At 37.5% G+C, this 16,630-nt stretch overlaps 1 protein-coding gene across 2 annotated transcripts in view; it reads right to left on the bottom strand.

Moving 5' to 3' along the window:
* Positions 1-16,630, bottom strand: part of Cbfb (core-binding factor subunit beta) — a 46,499-nt gene that overhangs the window by 17,521 nt on the left and 12,348 nt on the right. For both annotated transcript variants that reach the window (XM_034522723.1, XM_034522724.2), the window contains exon 4: positions 4,775-4,891. In XM_034522723.1, coding sequence (XP_034378614.1) covers positions 4,775-4,891 — 117 coding nt within the window. The remainder of the gene's footprint in view (positions 1-4,774; positions 4,892-16,630) is intronic.

Raw genomic sequence — 16,630 nt, 5'->3', positions numbered from 1 at the left:
GCACAAACACTGATATTTACTATTCTGTGAAGGTCAAAATGACGCCACTCACAGTAGGAAAGTCAAAGGAAAGCAATCCATGCAAATGTTAGTGTCTACTTCAAAGTCACTGAGAATGCATTGTGGCAAATGGTACACTGTTAACTCATTACTCTGTCCAATGCAACTTTTCATTTAAATCACATGATTCTTCCCAGTTAGTTTTACCTACATTCCTGTGCAGAGAAAAAAGCAAATCAGCTTATATATTAGCTTCAATAGCAGGAAAACCTCACAAGCTGTTACAGGACACTGGCTTTACATCAGTGTACTCAGGTTCTTAAACAGAAAATGCTAATTTCAATATTGGCATGTCTCATGTTTATGAGTTGGTGAAACATAACCGTGTAACAGTATCAACAACAATGTAATGCTCTTCTGCTTGGTGTGATGAAAACAAACTCAGGAGTTCAGTCATGCTCAGCTACATGCTGAGTTGGACTACATGAAACTCTGTATCAAAATAGTAATAATGTTTGTATTGAATCACATAATACAAAATATAAACTTATTAGATTCTTCTGGTACATATCAATACATATAAAGAGCTGAGCTGTTCAGCGAATCACTTACCATTCAGTCATTCATGCATGTGTATATATGTAATTTATATACCCTTATATAACCAGAATTAAAATAACCACTCTATGTAGTGCTTGTGAAAAGTTGATACTGATAACTCAGCATGGAGCTGGAGATAACTTAGGGTTAAAAGTGAGTTCAGTTCCCAGCACCCAGACCAGGTAGCTCATGACTGCCTGTAACTCCAGTTTGAGAAGAGGTTTTCTGACCGTTTCAGGCACCAGACATGTGACACATACACATAAATCTAAAACCCTAGCAGTACATGTTACCTCTGGAACTTTAGAAGATTTAGGGGTCTTAAAGAACTTCTATAATGTCATTTTTTTTTTTTTTTTAAAGACCTAGCCAGCCTGGAATTCACTATGTAGAGCAGGCTGGACTCCAGAGATCTATCTGCTTCTGTCTCCTGGGACTCTAAAGGTGTGTATCAATCAGTCTGCCTAGCTATTTCATTTTTGGTAAATGAATATTAGTTTTACACACACACACACACACACACACACTTTTAAACTAGTTGAAGGGATGGCAAGATAGCTCAATGTATAAAGGCATTTGTTGCCAAACTTAATGACCTGAACTTGATTCCTAGAGACGACATGGTAAAAGAAAGGAGATTCCAACAAATTGTTTTCTGATCTCCACACATCTGCTGTGAAAAACACAAGTAGACTTCTGAATACACAAAACAAATACATTAGAAATCTAATTCAACTATTTAATTGTGAAGTGTCAAAATTTTTATTGTATTTAAAAATAAGGCTTTAAGCAAACAAACTCCCAAGCAAACAAAAAGCAAAAACCCAAACCCAAACAACTGATATGGTAAACTCACACACTTGACAGTAGATACGAAGTACTAGAAAAATTAGTATGCTTAAAACAGATGAATAAAGATTATCCACTATGAAGGACAAAAAGGGGGAAAAAAGACAAAAACAGAGCCTCAGAGACCCATGGTGCATCACCACACACACTAACTCTACCTAGGAAAATCTAGAGGACATGATAGAGGCACGAAGTGTATATGTAGTGTGTTTCGGTGTGCTATATGTATACATGCACATTCGAGAAGGCCAACAGAACAGGATGTTAGGTATCCAATTCAACCATTCTTCATCTTGTTCCACTAAGACAGGATCTCTAACTGGCCTGTGTACTAGGAGGGCAGCCACAATCCCCAGGAATCCTCCTGTCTCTGCCCTTCCTCCTTTTTCCCAGTGCTGGGGCTACAGGCCTACATGGCCATGCCTGGCTTTTTATTTGGGTGCTGGAATCCAAACCTAGGTCTTCATGCTTCCCTCCAACATATAGGAAGTATAGAAGACATAATGAGCCAGCTGTGATGACTCCCAGTTGTAATTCCAGCTACTGGAAAGTACAGGCAGGTGGGTCAGGACTTTAAAACCATCATCTACAGTTTATGGAGTTTGACAAGCATGAACTATTTTGAGACCCTTTTCAAAAAACAAAAAAGGAAAAGAAAAATTTGAAAAAGCAGAGGAGAGTGATACACACTCGTAATTCTAGAACTCAAGAGGCAGAAGTAAAGGTAGGAGGATTCCCAAGTGTGTGATACCAGCCTGATCTACATAGTGGGTTACAGACCAGCCAGGGCTACACAGATAGACAGTATCTCAAAATAAACCCAAAGAAAAAGAAATGCTCGGAACGGAGCTCAGTGGTAGTGCTTTCCTAACCAACGTAAGCCTGGAGTTAAGATCCAGTACTGAGAGGAAAGAAACAAAACATGATGAAATAAAGAATGGGTAAAGACCTCTAAATTAATTTTTTTCCCATGTGTTTTTGTTATTGTTATTGCTACTGTTGTTTTCAGTGCTAACTGAACCCAAGACCTCATAACATACTAGGCAAGTGCTCTACCCCCTGGGCTACATTCACTATGTAAGCCCAAGATGGTCCTGAATTCACTTTGCAGTACAGAAAGATCTTGAATTTGTGATCCTCCTGAGTAACCAGGATTATAGCTTCTGGGAATGTTCTGTTTCTATGTAGGCATGCTGGAAGTATAGATGGGTGCTACTACATCCATCTTTACATGGGTTCTGGGGATCTGACCTCCAGTCCACACACCTGCATAGCAAACCCTTTACTCACTGAGCCATCTTCCCAATCCCTCCACTTTTCTTTTTAAGGCTTACTTTCTGGGAGACCACCCATGGGCCAATATAGCTTAGCTGTTAAATAAGTGCCTGATCTTCTATTTGGCTTAAATCCAGATCTTGTGTGTGTGTCTCTCTCTGTCTCTGTGTTTCTGTGTCTCTGTCTCTCTCTCTCTGCCTGTGTGTGTGTGAGTGTGTGTGTGTGTGTGTGTGTAGCTGAGGCAAATGGTTTACAAGTTCAGAGAGTTTACCAAGTCCAGTCCATGTTTACACAAGCAGTAAGTGCTTCCACAAGCTTTCTGTGTTCTTTTTGAAGCAGGTATAGCCTGAACATGCACTAAGCTTTCCAGATCACATGCATGTGGTCTTGGTTGGGCCATTTTAGCTGTTTCCCTGTATCTACATGGGATGGTAAAATTCTGCCTGGTCTGTTAGCTTGTTGTTTCCTGCAACAATAACCTTGTTAGATTATCTGCCAATGAAACCCGTTGCTTTCTAACATCTCTGTGTATGGATACCACCCTCCCAAGCTGTGCTCTTGGGAAAAGAGTTCTCTTAAACATGACAGCAGAGCTAGCAGCCCTTATGGCTTGCCCAGAGGACAACTTAAAGGACCAGAGACGGGAAGGGTAGCGGCTCCTGACTATAATGTCAGACTTACTACTAATCTTAACAAAAATCAATAGCTATGCCTGAACATAAACATCTTAATCTATATGCTTTGGTCAATTTCCAAAGTACTTATAAAAAGTGGGTTTGGTCTGGTTTTGAGAAAAGGTCTCATTATGTAGCACTGGCTGCTTAGAACTCAGTATGTAGACCAGACTGAACTTGAACTCACGGAGATCCACTTGCCTCTGCCCCTCAAGGGCTGGGATGAAAAGCATGTGTTTCCTTGTTTTAAAACAATTTTTGTCCAGTTTATTAATACCTTCTAGGGAGATTATTTGCCAAGATCCTCAGTCAATCTAAAAGGGTTTTCTCATATGTGCTTTTACATTTGTTTCTCTCCCTCTCCCCCATATTGTACTGACAAACCAATAAAAATATACTGAAAAGAATAATTTATTGGACTTTTAATTTCCCACCAGATAGACACAGGTAATTCAATGATTAACCAGTGGATTTCCACTGAAGGAAAGACTTCCAAAATTAGGACCGGAATATAGACCTCAACACTTTCAAGATTATTCATTGTACAAGCATACATCTTATGTCAGCTAGTTTTCTGTCAACTTGACACAAGCTAAAATTATCAAAGAGGAGGAACCCTCAACTAAGAAAATGCCTCCATGGGACCAGGTTATAGGCAAGCCTTTAGGGCATTTTCTTACTAGATGATGGTAGTGGAGATGGGCCCAGTCGATTTTGAGTGGTGCCAAATAAACCCTTTCCTTCCCAATTTCTGGCCATGGTGCCTCATTAGAGCAAAACTAACCCTACTACGACTTTTTACTCTTTAAAAATATTTTTAAAGGGCTGGAGAAATGGCTCAGCAGTTAAGAGCACCGGCTGCTCTTCCAGAGGACCTAGGTTCAATTCTTAGTACCCACATGGAAACTCACACCCGTCTGTAACTCTGACACCCTCAGATTTACATGCAGTCAAAACACCAATAAACATAAAATAAAAATAAATTTAAAAAAATGTTTATTAAGCCCAGGTGGTGGTGTCACATGCCTTTAATCTCAGCAGAGGCAGGTGGATCTCTTGAATCAAGGCAGTTACACAAAGAAACCTTGTCTTGGGAGACAGGAAAGGGGTACGGAGGTTACACTACATTCTGTTTATTTTGTGGTGTTACATGTGTATGGGTGCACACCAGTTACACAGCATGTGGACAGAGGTCAGAGGAGTTGGCTTTCTCTACCATGTGTATCCTGAGACTCAATCTCAGGTCGTTGTGTGACTTTTACCTGCCATATCATCTCACGAGCCCTACTCTAAAGATGAGGTAAAGTAGTTCCCCAAAGACAAGTTTAGGAACTAAATAAAAGGACTATACCCAGCAAAGACTACAATCACCCTACCTGGGCTCGTTCCTCATCAAACTCCAGGCAACCCATACCGTCCAATCTGTGGAGATCAATCCAGCCCTTCCATATAACACATACTCCATTCAGAATCATGGGAGCCTTCAAGTATACCTAAAAAACATAAAAAAGACTGGTGAAAACCAATAAAAATCCAGACATGAAGTTTCCTTCCTTAGGATATATATAAACATACACACATGTATCTACGTATACATATGTGTGCATGTGTGTAACTTTTATTCTCCTGTTATAATTGTTGTCTCTTGAGGTTTACTGCCTGGCTGTTAACTGCTAGTCCTAGAAGCTTCTAGCCTGAGTACAATCTTATCTAAACCTAGAATGTTTTCAGCCTCTGAGATTTGCTGCTGAATAATCTCACCCATTCCTAGATTTCTCTGATCTATAGCTGGCTACTTCAACTCAGCTGTTCTGGCTCCACCTCTCCAAGCTAAATGATTCAAACTGGCTTCTCTCAGCTTCTCCTGAATTGCTCTGCTTGGCTTCATACTAACTTTTGGCAATATGTTCTGATCTTCTGGCTCCATCTGTCTTCATCTTTGTCTAGTTTGTTCTTTCTCTACAACCTGTCTCTCTACAACTGTTCTGGCAAAACTGCCTTCTCTCTTTTCTCTCTGCACTGCTTCTCAAGTAGTTTCCCTTTCCTCTCTCTTCTCATGAGAGTTGGGCACATCCTATTCTGTTAGATCTTTCTCTCTCTTGTCACTCTGCCACTCAATTAGACATCACTTTCATATATGGGTGCTTCCTTCTACAAACTAACTTTACCTTCATTGTTTGGGATTAAAAGTGTGTGCTAAGGGATGAGCCATATCACAACTAGAAAAAGTTGTTTTGTTTTTGGTAAATAACACAACCGTAGGTTCACAGTGTGACAAATATCCTGCAACACATATGGACTTTTCTCTAAATGTACATTTGCGCACCAGAAGAGGGCACTGGATTCCATAGGACTACAATTATATTAGACAGTTGTATGTTAGAGAAATCTCCCAAAGGAACACTCTGAGATGCTGTAACATCTTACATCATTAAAAATGTAAAATATGTAATACACTTTATGCTGTAAAATTTAAAAGGTTTTCAATGAACTTTATTTCAAATTTACTGAGTTAAAAAATATCCACCCTATAAACCTTTAGCACTATCAGAAAATACCAAATCACACAGAGGTGACCTGAACTTTTATAGTTTTATAATAAAGATAATACAGTCACCAAGTTTTTAAGTAAATAGATGACAGCGGAGCAAGTCACTTTAGCAGAAGTTCCAAACTGAGGTTTCCAATCACATTAATTCTCACACTGGCTGATTTTTCTTGATAAAGATTTAAATGTAAAGAATGGTTGTCAAGACAGATACTGTATGACAGATGTGAACGAAGAGAGGAATCTATCATAGTTTCTACAATCTTCTCTGCCCTAATGTCAAACTGTTACAGCTCTCAAGATGGCTCTGAACTCACAATCATCCTACTTCCACTTTAAATGCTGAGATTACATTTTTGAGTCACCACAGCCAACAGGCTTGGTGGCACAAGCCTTTAGTCATAGCACTTGGGAGGCAAAAAGGCAGGTGGATCTATTTGAGTTTCAGTCCAGCATGGGGCTACAAAGAGAAGCCCTGTCTTAAAAACAACAACAGCCAAACAAGACAAAACAAAAGTAGTTAAGGAGGAAGAAGGGAATGGGAAAGTGATGTGATTATAGTATAATCTCAAATTTTAAATAATCATAATAAAAACAATAACCAATTAAAGTCTGTTTGTCTCTCTATCTCTGTCTTTCTCTCAGAAAGAACATCATATAGCACAGGTTGGTCTTGACCTGATGATCTTCCTGAAATCACCTCTCAAGTACTGGGATTGTAGGCTTGTTCCCACTTATCACAAAATAAAAATCGGCATAAATTTAAATCATTCACTACCTTAAGTAAGATATTTAAAATAAAGAGTAGAACTCCAATGAATTTTCAAGGTTCCACATAATCAGACACACCTTCATAGGTGAGATTTTCATGTACGTACACAAATATGTTGTCCCTGAACGAATCTCCTGCTTTATGAACTAAAGCTGGCATTTTTATTACTTACATGACAAAATATAGTAGGAAAGTTTCTCATTTTAAGAGAAAAGCTGGAAACATACTGTTTTTCTTTACTCAAATTTAGCAGTCTCCTGAGCAAAGTTTTGGACTTTTGTTTTCAGAGACACTTAATAAAACCTGTCAGTTTATAAACAATAGAAAAGTTACTCTCTAAGTACAGGTAAACATAAATCTACAGATTTTACGCCTTTATGTTATACATGTACAGTTTTCTTCTTATGCTAAGATGTTGAACCAATTTCTACTTAAAAAAGAAAAAAGACTCTCTAAAAACATAAGGTTCTACTTCTCCTCCCACTGGAGCAAGGGAAACTGTCTACAGTTATAGTTACAACCGTCTAACCACATATTTCCTTTTGTTCTGATAAGTGCTCATTTCTTTCCACATTATAAATTCACTATTATTTATTTATCCTTTTTTGAGACCCAGGTTGGCCACTAACTTGCTATATAGCTGAGTGACCTTGAACTCCTGCTTTCATCGTCTGTGCGCTGGTAACCACACCTACGTACCACCAAGTCCAGCCACATGTATTCCATTAGTGGGCACCTTTAGTCAAGCGATACTGCTCACCTCCTGTGCAACACCCCGGAGAACAGTAAGAACAATATCCCTCTAAACTTTCTATCAAAGGACTTGACTTATCACACCTCCAGTGAAGACTTTGATCCTGACAGCACATGGTAAAGAGTGTAACATTTCACTTCCAAAGCCTCTAGTAAGCTAAATCCTGATATAAATCATGGGTAATCCTTCTCATATAATAACTGAGAAAAAGTCAACTTCATCTACTTTTAAACCACATCTGTGTTCTTTACAAATGGTTCATATCTTTTAAAATTGCAGATTCTACAATTTTTTAAGCTTATTCATATTAGCATCCACAGTGAAAAATATTTCCTTTATGTAATTCATTTTTTAAAGCTCATCTTTTACTTCTTTAGAAATCTTCCATGAAAAGGAGACCAGCACTAATATGTTTTGGGAAAATTCTAAATGGCTTTAGAAAATGGATACATTCATTATGAAGAATAATGTCTGAACTTCTAATTTAAAATAACATTTGATGATCCTGGTGATTTATTTAACGTTCATACTGAAATAAACAGTTTTATGTATAATCTTCAAAGTAAATGTTTGGTGCTTTTATATACTCATGAATAGCAGGCCTCAAAGTCTGAAGAAAATATACTGCTGTCTCTTAACAGCTAGTATTTTGTAATGTTAATTCAATAATGTCATTCAAACACAAAGGCATTATTTCACTGAAAATGATGCCTTATTTCAATCTTTGAAAAGAAACATAATTGAATGTCCCAAAATGAAGCTCAACTGTCCAGGAAAAAAACTATGTTATAGAAAATGGATTCCACAAAGCCTTAAAAACTGGTATATAGATGCAGCCAATCACAGGATGCAACAAAACAGCTTATCTTTCTAAAAGTTAAATACTACAGAATGAGATTAAACAGGTTTAAAAGTGACTATAGCCTCATTTTTAAAAAGGCAAAATGTGGCTTAGCAAATTTAACTCAAGAGCTAAACATCAATATTTTTGATGTCATGTTTAATCCAAATTTTATAAATTACTTTATTTTCAACTTATAGCTTTAAATTCTCCACCATTTAAGCCAGAAAAGAAGTTCAATAAAAACATGCTTGTATCACCCAACTGTATTATTAATGTAAGGATATATTACCTGGTCATAAAAAGGAATGAGTACTGGACATGATGATGGCACATGCCTCTAGTTCCAGCACTTACTGAGAAGGCCAGAATGAAAGGACCAGTACAAACTCAAGGTCAGCCTGCACTATCAAGTAGTGTTTCTGTAACTCAGATGAACCCAGTATTACACTAAGTGAAATAAGCCAGAAAAAGGTCAAAATTATTAAATTACCCATAACAGACAAATCCAGAGAGAAAAGAAATATGAGATTTCAATTTTCTAAGAGATCTGGGCTAATATAATAAATAAGGTGACCACTAACACTATCGGTTCAAATCTGGAAGAACAAAGATTCCTTGAGGAATGAATGGGAAATGTGGACTGATGAAGAACTCTGATAAGAAGAAAACAATGCAGACTATGAATAGAAAGCTAAGCAAATGAAAACACATTGTATCATAGGTTGAAGTTCCCCTTTGTTGGGCGTATTATGCAGTTCAACGTTACAGGCCTTAGGTCCCTCAAGTTTTTGGTACTACTTTTATTTATATTAACAAAGTTTTTTGTCATAAATACACCCCTTTAATCTTTTTCAGATGAGGTCTAACTATATAGGCCTGATAGGCCTAGTACTCACTACTTGCTAGTGGCCAGGCTAACCTCCAAGTTTTCTGTCTTAGCCTCTGGAGTTCAGGGACTACAGATCTATTACCATACCTAGTTAACAGATTCATTTGATTTTACTGAGCTGGCCTGGAACTTGTAAATAGATCAGGCTTGCTTCAAACTCAGAGATCCACCTGTCTCTGTCTCCTAAATTCAGGGATTAGCATTCAGAAAACCCAGAAGAAAGTTTAAATTTATAGATTCATTTTAGTAAGACCAGACACTTTGTAAAATTCTGAGTAATTATTTACTTTTGAATCCAGGTGTTTTATTATTGCTTTCATATGATTCTCAAATGGGTATGCAAAGCAAAACAGCATTCAGTATGGTGGTAAAAACTGCTAATCCTCCTTCATTGACAGATACCAAGATATTTGTAGTACAGAACATTAAGATGTAAGTACTTTTTCTTCCAGTAAATGGGCAGAGAGAGGGCAGAGGGAGGGTAGGGGGAAAGAGAGAGTTGATTTTGTTGCTGGGGATCAAACCTAAAGCTTTGTGTGTGCTAGTATGACCACAGAGCAAGATCCCTCACCTCAAACTTCTAACTGCAGCCCCTCTTAAATAGTTAGTAAACTTGGGTCCTGAAAGTGTCAGAAGAAAGGTATGAGGAAATCCGATCAACTTCTCATTTATTAGCTTGTACGATATTTCCTTCTTTGAGGGTCTGGAGGCTGCTTGTTCTAAGAATAAGCAACTTGGAAGGAGCAGCAGCACCTTCAGCTCAGCCATCTGTCCTCTACTATGCCGATCCCATTTTTAGGAAAGAACAATTTCTAGCTACAATCCCAAAAGGAGGGCTGGAAGGTTGTGACTGTTTGATGGGTTTGTCATCATTAACAGGGAAGTAGGTTGCAAATTGCTAATGGGCTTTATTAGGGAGGAAATAAAGTATAGGAGGTTAGAGTCAGGGATTTCTTTTTCATTTTCTTTCCTCTATCCTTCTTTCTTATGTAGAGAGAGAAAAAATAAAAGGGGAGAGAAAGGATGAAAAGAAAAAAAAGGGGTGGTGGTGGTGCAGAGATGGCTCAGTGGTTAAGAGCACTGACTGCACTTCCAGAGGTCCTGAGTTCAAATCCCAGCAACCACACAGTGGCTCACAACCATCTGTAATGGGATGTGATGCCCCCTTATGGTGTGTCTGAACACAGCTATAATATATATATATATATATATATATATATATATATATATATATATATAAAGGGTAGATTATTGAATCTACTTCTAGACCAAAGAATATTTTACTTTCAGTACAGACTGTATATTGATACAGTTTATTAATTTTTATAGAAATAATAGAATAAAAGAACAGATTATTTAATCTGCTTCTAAACCAAAGAACATTAACAAACCAAATATTTTACATTTGGGATGGACTTTGTATATTGACACAGATTAATGTTATATTGTTATAACATACTCTGTATATAGAATGTTTCAACTCTCATTTAAGGTATTGTACCTACGTGTTCTTAAAAATGCAGTGTTAAATTCTAGTGCTTTTGAAGGCTTTTATTATAAACTGTTTAGGATAATTAAGGAATACAAACTAATAGTCAATCAAACTCATGATCATGTTAGATACTAGTTTAGTTACAGAAATGTTTCCTAAGTTAAACAGATAGTAAATAGCTAGAAATAAACAATGTTTGCCTATTCAGATATACTATAAATAGATGGTTTTCAAAAATCTCAGAATGACAAAATACAGCATTTAAAATGTTTTATAAATAAAAAGATTTTTTGATAGTGAGACATGTCTAGTTCCTAGTTACCTGAAGTGAAGCAAACTCAAAGTAGAAAAGCTATGACTGAAAGAATTTCCATGTTTGAGGTATTCTAAAGATAATTTTGATAAGTAAAGCAGAATAATTGTAGATTTACAAACATACCCAAATGCACATCAGTATTGAGTCACAAATCAATATGTACAGAAACCAACCTCAAAGCTATTGACAAAAGCAAGCAAAGACTTCATTCTTTAAAAAAAAAAAAAAAAAAAAAAGGACAATCTTTTAATTGGAAAGAGTATCTCACTTCTCTATAATAAACTGGTAATCAGGGAAGGAATGGTGGTATACTCCTTTAATCCCAACACTCCGGAGGGAGAGCCAGCCTGGTCTACAACCAGTCTGGTCTATAGTGAGTTCCAAGACAGTCAGGACTACCAAGGAACCCTATTTTTAAAAAAACCAAACCAAACCAAACCAAACCAAACCAACAAACAGTTAACATTCAAAATGTTTCTGAGTCTAGTCTATAAACTGAAATACCAGGGAAACATTAAAAGAAAATGATTATTACCCCCTAGTCTCTGAGTATTTAAAAAATTTAAAAATTATTAAGTATATGTGTGTTTTGCCTACATGTAAGTCTGTGTACCACGTCTTTCCCAGTGTCCTAAAGACAGAAAAGCAAAGAGAACATCCACTGGATCTGCTGGAACTGGAGTTATGGATGATTCTGAATTGCCCTGGGGTGCTGGGGATTGAACCAGAGTCCTTTGAAACAGTTGCTGGTACCACTAAGTCATTTCTCCAGGCCCCCAGAATAAATATTTAAATACTGATTAATAAAAGAGCAAGAAAAAAGCTCTTAGCTTCCTTGTACTAATCAGTTCCACACTATTTACTTTTCAGTTGTTACTCTGTTTATTTGAAGTTTCTGTTTTTGAGATGTAGCTCAGTCTGGCTTGAATGCCCTGTCTTAATTTCCTAAATGCTGGGATTATAGGTGTGGACTGCCTATAATGCCTGGCCTTCAAAACTTTTTTTTTTTTCATTTAGCACCAGATTCATCAATTTTATAATCAATTAAATATCTCCTTTAGTAAAAATTAGAGAGATCAAACTAAGTAAAATATGTGAACACACAGACCATCACAGAAACACGCTTACATACACATTTCCACCAATTTCTATATGGCAGGTTTTTTCCTAAGGCAAAGAGCTAGCTCCCCACCCCACCCCCACCCAGACAATGAACAGTTGTTCTATCCACAAACTAATGAATCATCAGACAAGCTAGCTGTAATGCTAGACTGGCCAAAAGCACCCAGGAAAACAAGATTCCACTGATGAAGTATGTACCTTGCTGCCCAGCTGTAATCGTCCCTGTAGACTAGTTAACAGATTCCTTTAAAAGATTTCTCTGATTCATGTCCTTTAGCCACATGGTCTTCTTTCTGTTCCTAAGTGCACAGTCAGCCACTGTCAGATAATCACTAGTCACTCATTCACATTCATATTCGCCTCTGAAACAACTGGGTTGCACATAGGAGAAAACATGTTTCTTTTTTTTTTTTTTTTTTAAATTTTATTTATATGAATATTCTGTAGCTGATTTCAGACACACTGGAAAAGGGCATCAGATCCCATTACAGATGGTTGTGAGCCACCATGTGGTTGCTGGGATTTGAACTCAGGACCTCTGGAAGAGCAGTCAGTGCTCTTAACCACTGAGCCATCTCTCCAGCCCAGAAAACATGTTTCTTGTAGTGATCTAGTACAAGGTATAAACCTACTTCATAGAGTGCAAAGGACAAACTATAAAATAGAAAACTAGAAAATATTTTTGAAACTTGTGTGTCCACACATTGAAACTCATATTCAATAAAATTAGTATGCTGGGAATGGTGGCAAAAAAATGTAATCCTAGTGCTTAGACTAAAGTAGGAGGGTTGAGTTTGAGATCAGTATGAGCTATATAATAAGAACCTATGTCAACAAAGAAAAAAAACACTGTATGTCAACTGACCTCAGATTTTTGTTAGAACTACACGAGAGCTGGGCACAGTGGCTCACACCTGAAATCCCAACACTTGGGAGAAAGTAAGAAGATCAGGAGGGTCATCCTGTACTTTTTTTTTTTTTTTTTTTTTTGTTTTTTGAGACAGGGTTTCTCTGTATAGCCTTGGCTGTCCTGGAACTCACCACTGCCCGGCCATCCTGTACTTCTTGTACTTCTTGGCTAGTTTAATGCATTAGTTCAGCATTAAGACTGAGTTTCCAAAACAAAAAACAAAAACAAACCACCCCACACATCTACCTCTGCCACCAATAACATGATATCTATACTTTTCAACATAATAAAAATTGTATTAACATGTCACTAATATGCTTTCTATACACTTTTTTACTTGATTTCACTGTATTCTTCTAAATGAAATGCCTGTTATGCTTCTAAGTTAGAACTCAGAAAAGTGGGCAGGCGTGACAGTGCTGCTGCCCGAGAGCCCTTAAACATCTGCAGCGGAGCTGAATGCAGCTGCATCCTGAGATTCCATCCAGCTTATCCTCTAAGAACTTCATCTGAAAATGACAGTTCTTTCTCACACTCATCTAAAAACATTCCTGGTTGGTTCCTTCTGTGAGCCATTAGTACATATTTATGCCCTAGCCATAACCATATTATGAGATATACATAATTTTTAAGCTGAAAATATTAGTCTCAGTTGAAATTTGGTAAGATGGCTCACTGGTGAGAGCAACTGCTGGCAAATCAGGCAATCTGAGTGCAATCCCTAGAACCCACATGGTGGAAGAGAGCCTATGCCCACAAGCAGCCTACACACACACACACACACACACACACACACACACACACACACACACGTTACAAATCAAAAAGGAAAGAAAATAAGAGGCAATATATCTTAGGACAGAGGGCCTACTCAAAAATTAATTCTCCATCCATCAAATTCTGTTAAAAACTGCTTTGTTATTTTATCTTTTTTTTGTTTTTGTTTTGTTTTGTTTTTGTTTTTGTTTTTTGAGACAGGGTTTCTCTGTGTAGCCCTGGCTGTCCTGGAACTTACTCTGTAGACCAGGCTGGCCTCGAACTCAGAAACCGCCTGCCTCTGCCTCCCAAGTGCGTTATTTTATCTTCTTATGAGTTAAGGCTAAGCATGGTCAAGCCTATAATCCCAGCACTTGAAAGGATAAGGTAAAAGGATCAGAAATACCTTATGACAAGCATGGTGCCTTTAGTTCTGACACTTGGGAGGCAGAGGCAGGCAGATTTCTCTATGTTGGAAGCCAGCTTTGTCTACATAGTGAGACCCTGTCTCAAAAAAGGTAGGACCATATTAAGTCCTTAAAGTTATTTTTTTAGAGGAGAGTTTCTCTTTTTGAGTCCAGTACAGGAATAGAATTGTCAATTTCCATAGGGAGGGGGAATGGGTCAATGAATAGCAAAACAATAAAGTGCATTTTTTAAAACCAGTTTTCATACTTGTTAGACTAACCAAACCATACAATTATAATATATAGTCATTAAATCAAAATCCAAATGAAGCTTTATAAAACACAGATTACATGGAGGGAAAACATTGTGACCACTCAAGACTATTAATTATGGTCAACCAAAATCATTTGCATTCATCTGAAATAAAATATAATTGGAAATAGGACCTAAGAGGAAAGAGCAAAGAATTAAGCTAAGTCTATAAAATTTCAACTTAGGATTGATTTAAGTTCTGATAAGCTGCCTTTTCCTAGCTGTCAAGTGACAGCTAAGTTACAAGGAAGCCGTTTAAAGAATTAAAAACATCTTGGTTACAAAGGTTTATAACCAGGATGGACTACTTGGGAAATATGAAGTGTTCCAGCAGCACTGTATACCTACCTGAAAGGAACTTACCCAAGTCATCCTACATCACTAACTCTATGATTCAGTTATAATTTACCCTATAAAACCATCTAATAGCCTAACTCTGGAGAGGGGTTTACAATTGAAGATGCATTTTCAGTGCTGAACATACTGGCACAAGCCTATAATCCATATACTTGGGAGGTAGAAGCAAAACAAATGACAGTTCAAAGCCAGCCTGTGCTACAGGAGACTAGCCTCAAACAATTCAAATTTCAAGATTTTTTTCATATATTTTGATACTTCATTTAATCCTTACATGAGGAATAGTCTGCTTACCACTTACGAATAAGCCATCAGGTGTGATCAGCTTTGATGCTACCTTTCCACTATGCTGTATTTTAAAGCTTTCCTGAAATACTCTAAGAGCCAAGGTAAGGGCTGGGAACATAGTGGCAGAGTTCTGAGAAACCCATTCAAGGCCCTGGGTTCCATGTCCAGTAATATCTAAAGCGAACAAAAACAACAACATGCCAAATACAGACAGTTCAACTAGACAACTGGTTCAAATGGGGCTGGAGAGTTGGCTCAATAGTTAAGAGAACTGGCTATTTTTTTCAGAGGACCAGGTTCTATTCCCAGCACCCATGTGACAAGACAGTTCATAATCCTCTATACTCTAGTCCCTGGGAATACAATGTCCTCTTCCCGCCTCTTCTATGAGCACCAGGTACAAACAAACTTACAAACAAGGAAAACACCCAAATACTTAATTTTTCTTTTTAAATTTCAAGGCCAGCCTGGTTCATATAATGAGTTTCAGGCAGCCAGAACTATATACTTAGACCCTGTACTCCCAAAATAGTTTCAAGTAGCACACAAGAAAAATATATAATACTGTGTTCTAACTTGACCTCACACAAGTACCTAATCATAGCTAACAGTCACTAACAGACCTTCCTTATTAAAGACTCTGGTCATGAAATTTTTTTTTTTATGAAATAAATGAAAACAAAAGCTCCTAAGTTTGAGGGAAAAGCGAGTGGTGGGTGGGGTGTGTTTGAACCCAGGGCTCACAGTGCTAGACAAGAGCTCTAAAACTGATCTCCATTTCCAGCCCTCTTTTTGCTTTTTATTTTGAGACAGTCCTTAAGTTGCCCAGGCTATCCTTGAATGCACTCTATAGGTCAGAAAGGTCTTGAAATTTTGATCCTACTTGGCTTCCTGAGAAGCTGGGATTCTAGACCTGTGCCAGTAGGCCTAGGTAAAAATACTCCTGCTATCACAGAAGTCAAAGAATTAATAAAAGGGGCTATTTTCTGAAGCCATTTCCTTACATCACAAAACTGTTTTAAACAAAAGAATTATTTGTTTTTTCTTTATTAACAACATTGTAAGCTGTTCTGAATTCACTAAATTTAAGAATTATTATTGTGGCTGGGTTCCAACATGGCCAATGATCCCATCATCCTGGTATTCATACTCAAGTATAATAATCCCCTTCTGTTGAATGTGGCCTAGACTTAGTGACTAGCTGCTAATAAACTGAATGACACACACGATTGGAGAAGTGGTCATAAAAAGCATGGTGACTTCATTAATTTTCTCTGTATAGAGAAGCACACATGTCTAGAAATAGAAGTCATATGAACTTAGTTCAAGTATATCCTTTGCCTCTAGAAAGTCTTCAGAGACAGTCCAGACCTATCTGACTATAACCTCAAGAGAGACCCTGACCCAGAACCACATAGCTACAACAATCCCAGATTTGTGTAAAGGAGCATGAGAAAACTTCTT

This window comes from Arvicanthis niloticus, chromosome 18 (assembly GCF_011762505.2).
Source record: "Arvicanthis niloticus isolate mArvNil1 chromosome 18, mArvNil1.pat.X, whole genome shotgun sequence".
NCBI lineage: Eukaryota > Metazoa > Chordata > Mammalia > Rodentia > Muridae > Arvicanthis > Arvicanthis niloticus.
This window is presented reverse-complemented; position numbering and strand designations above follow the sequence as displayed.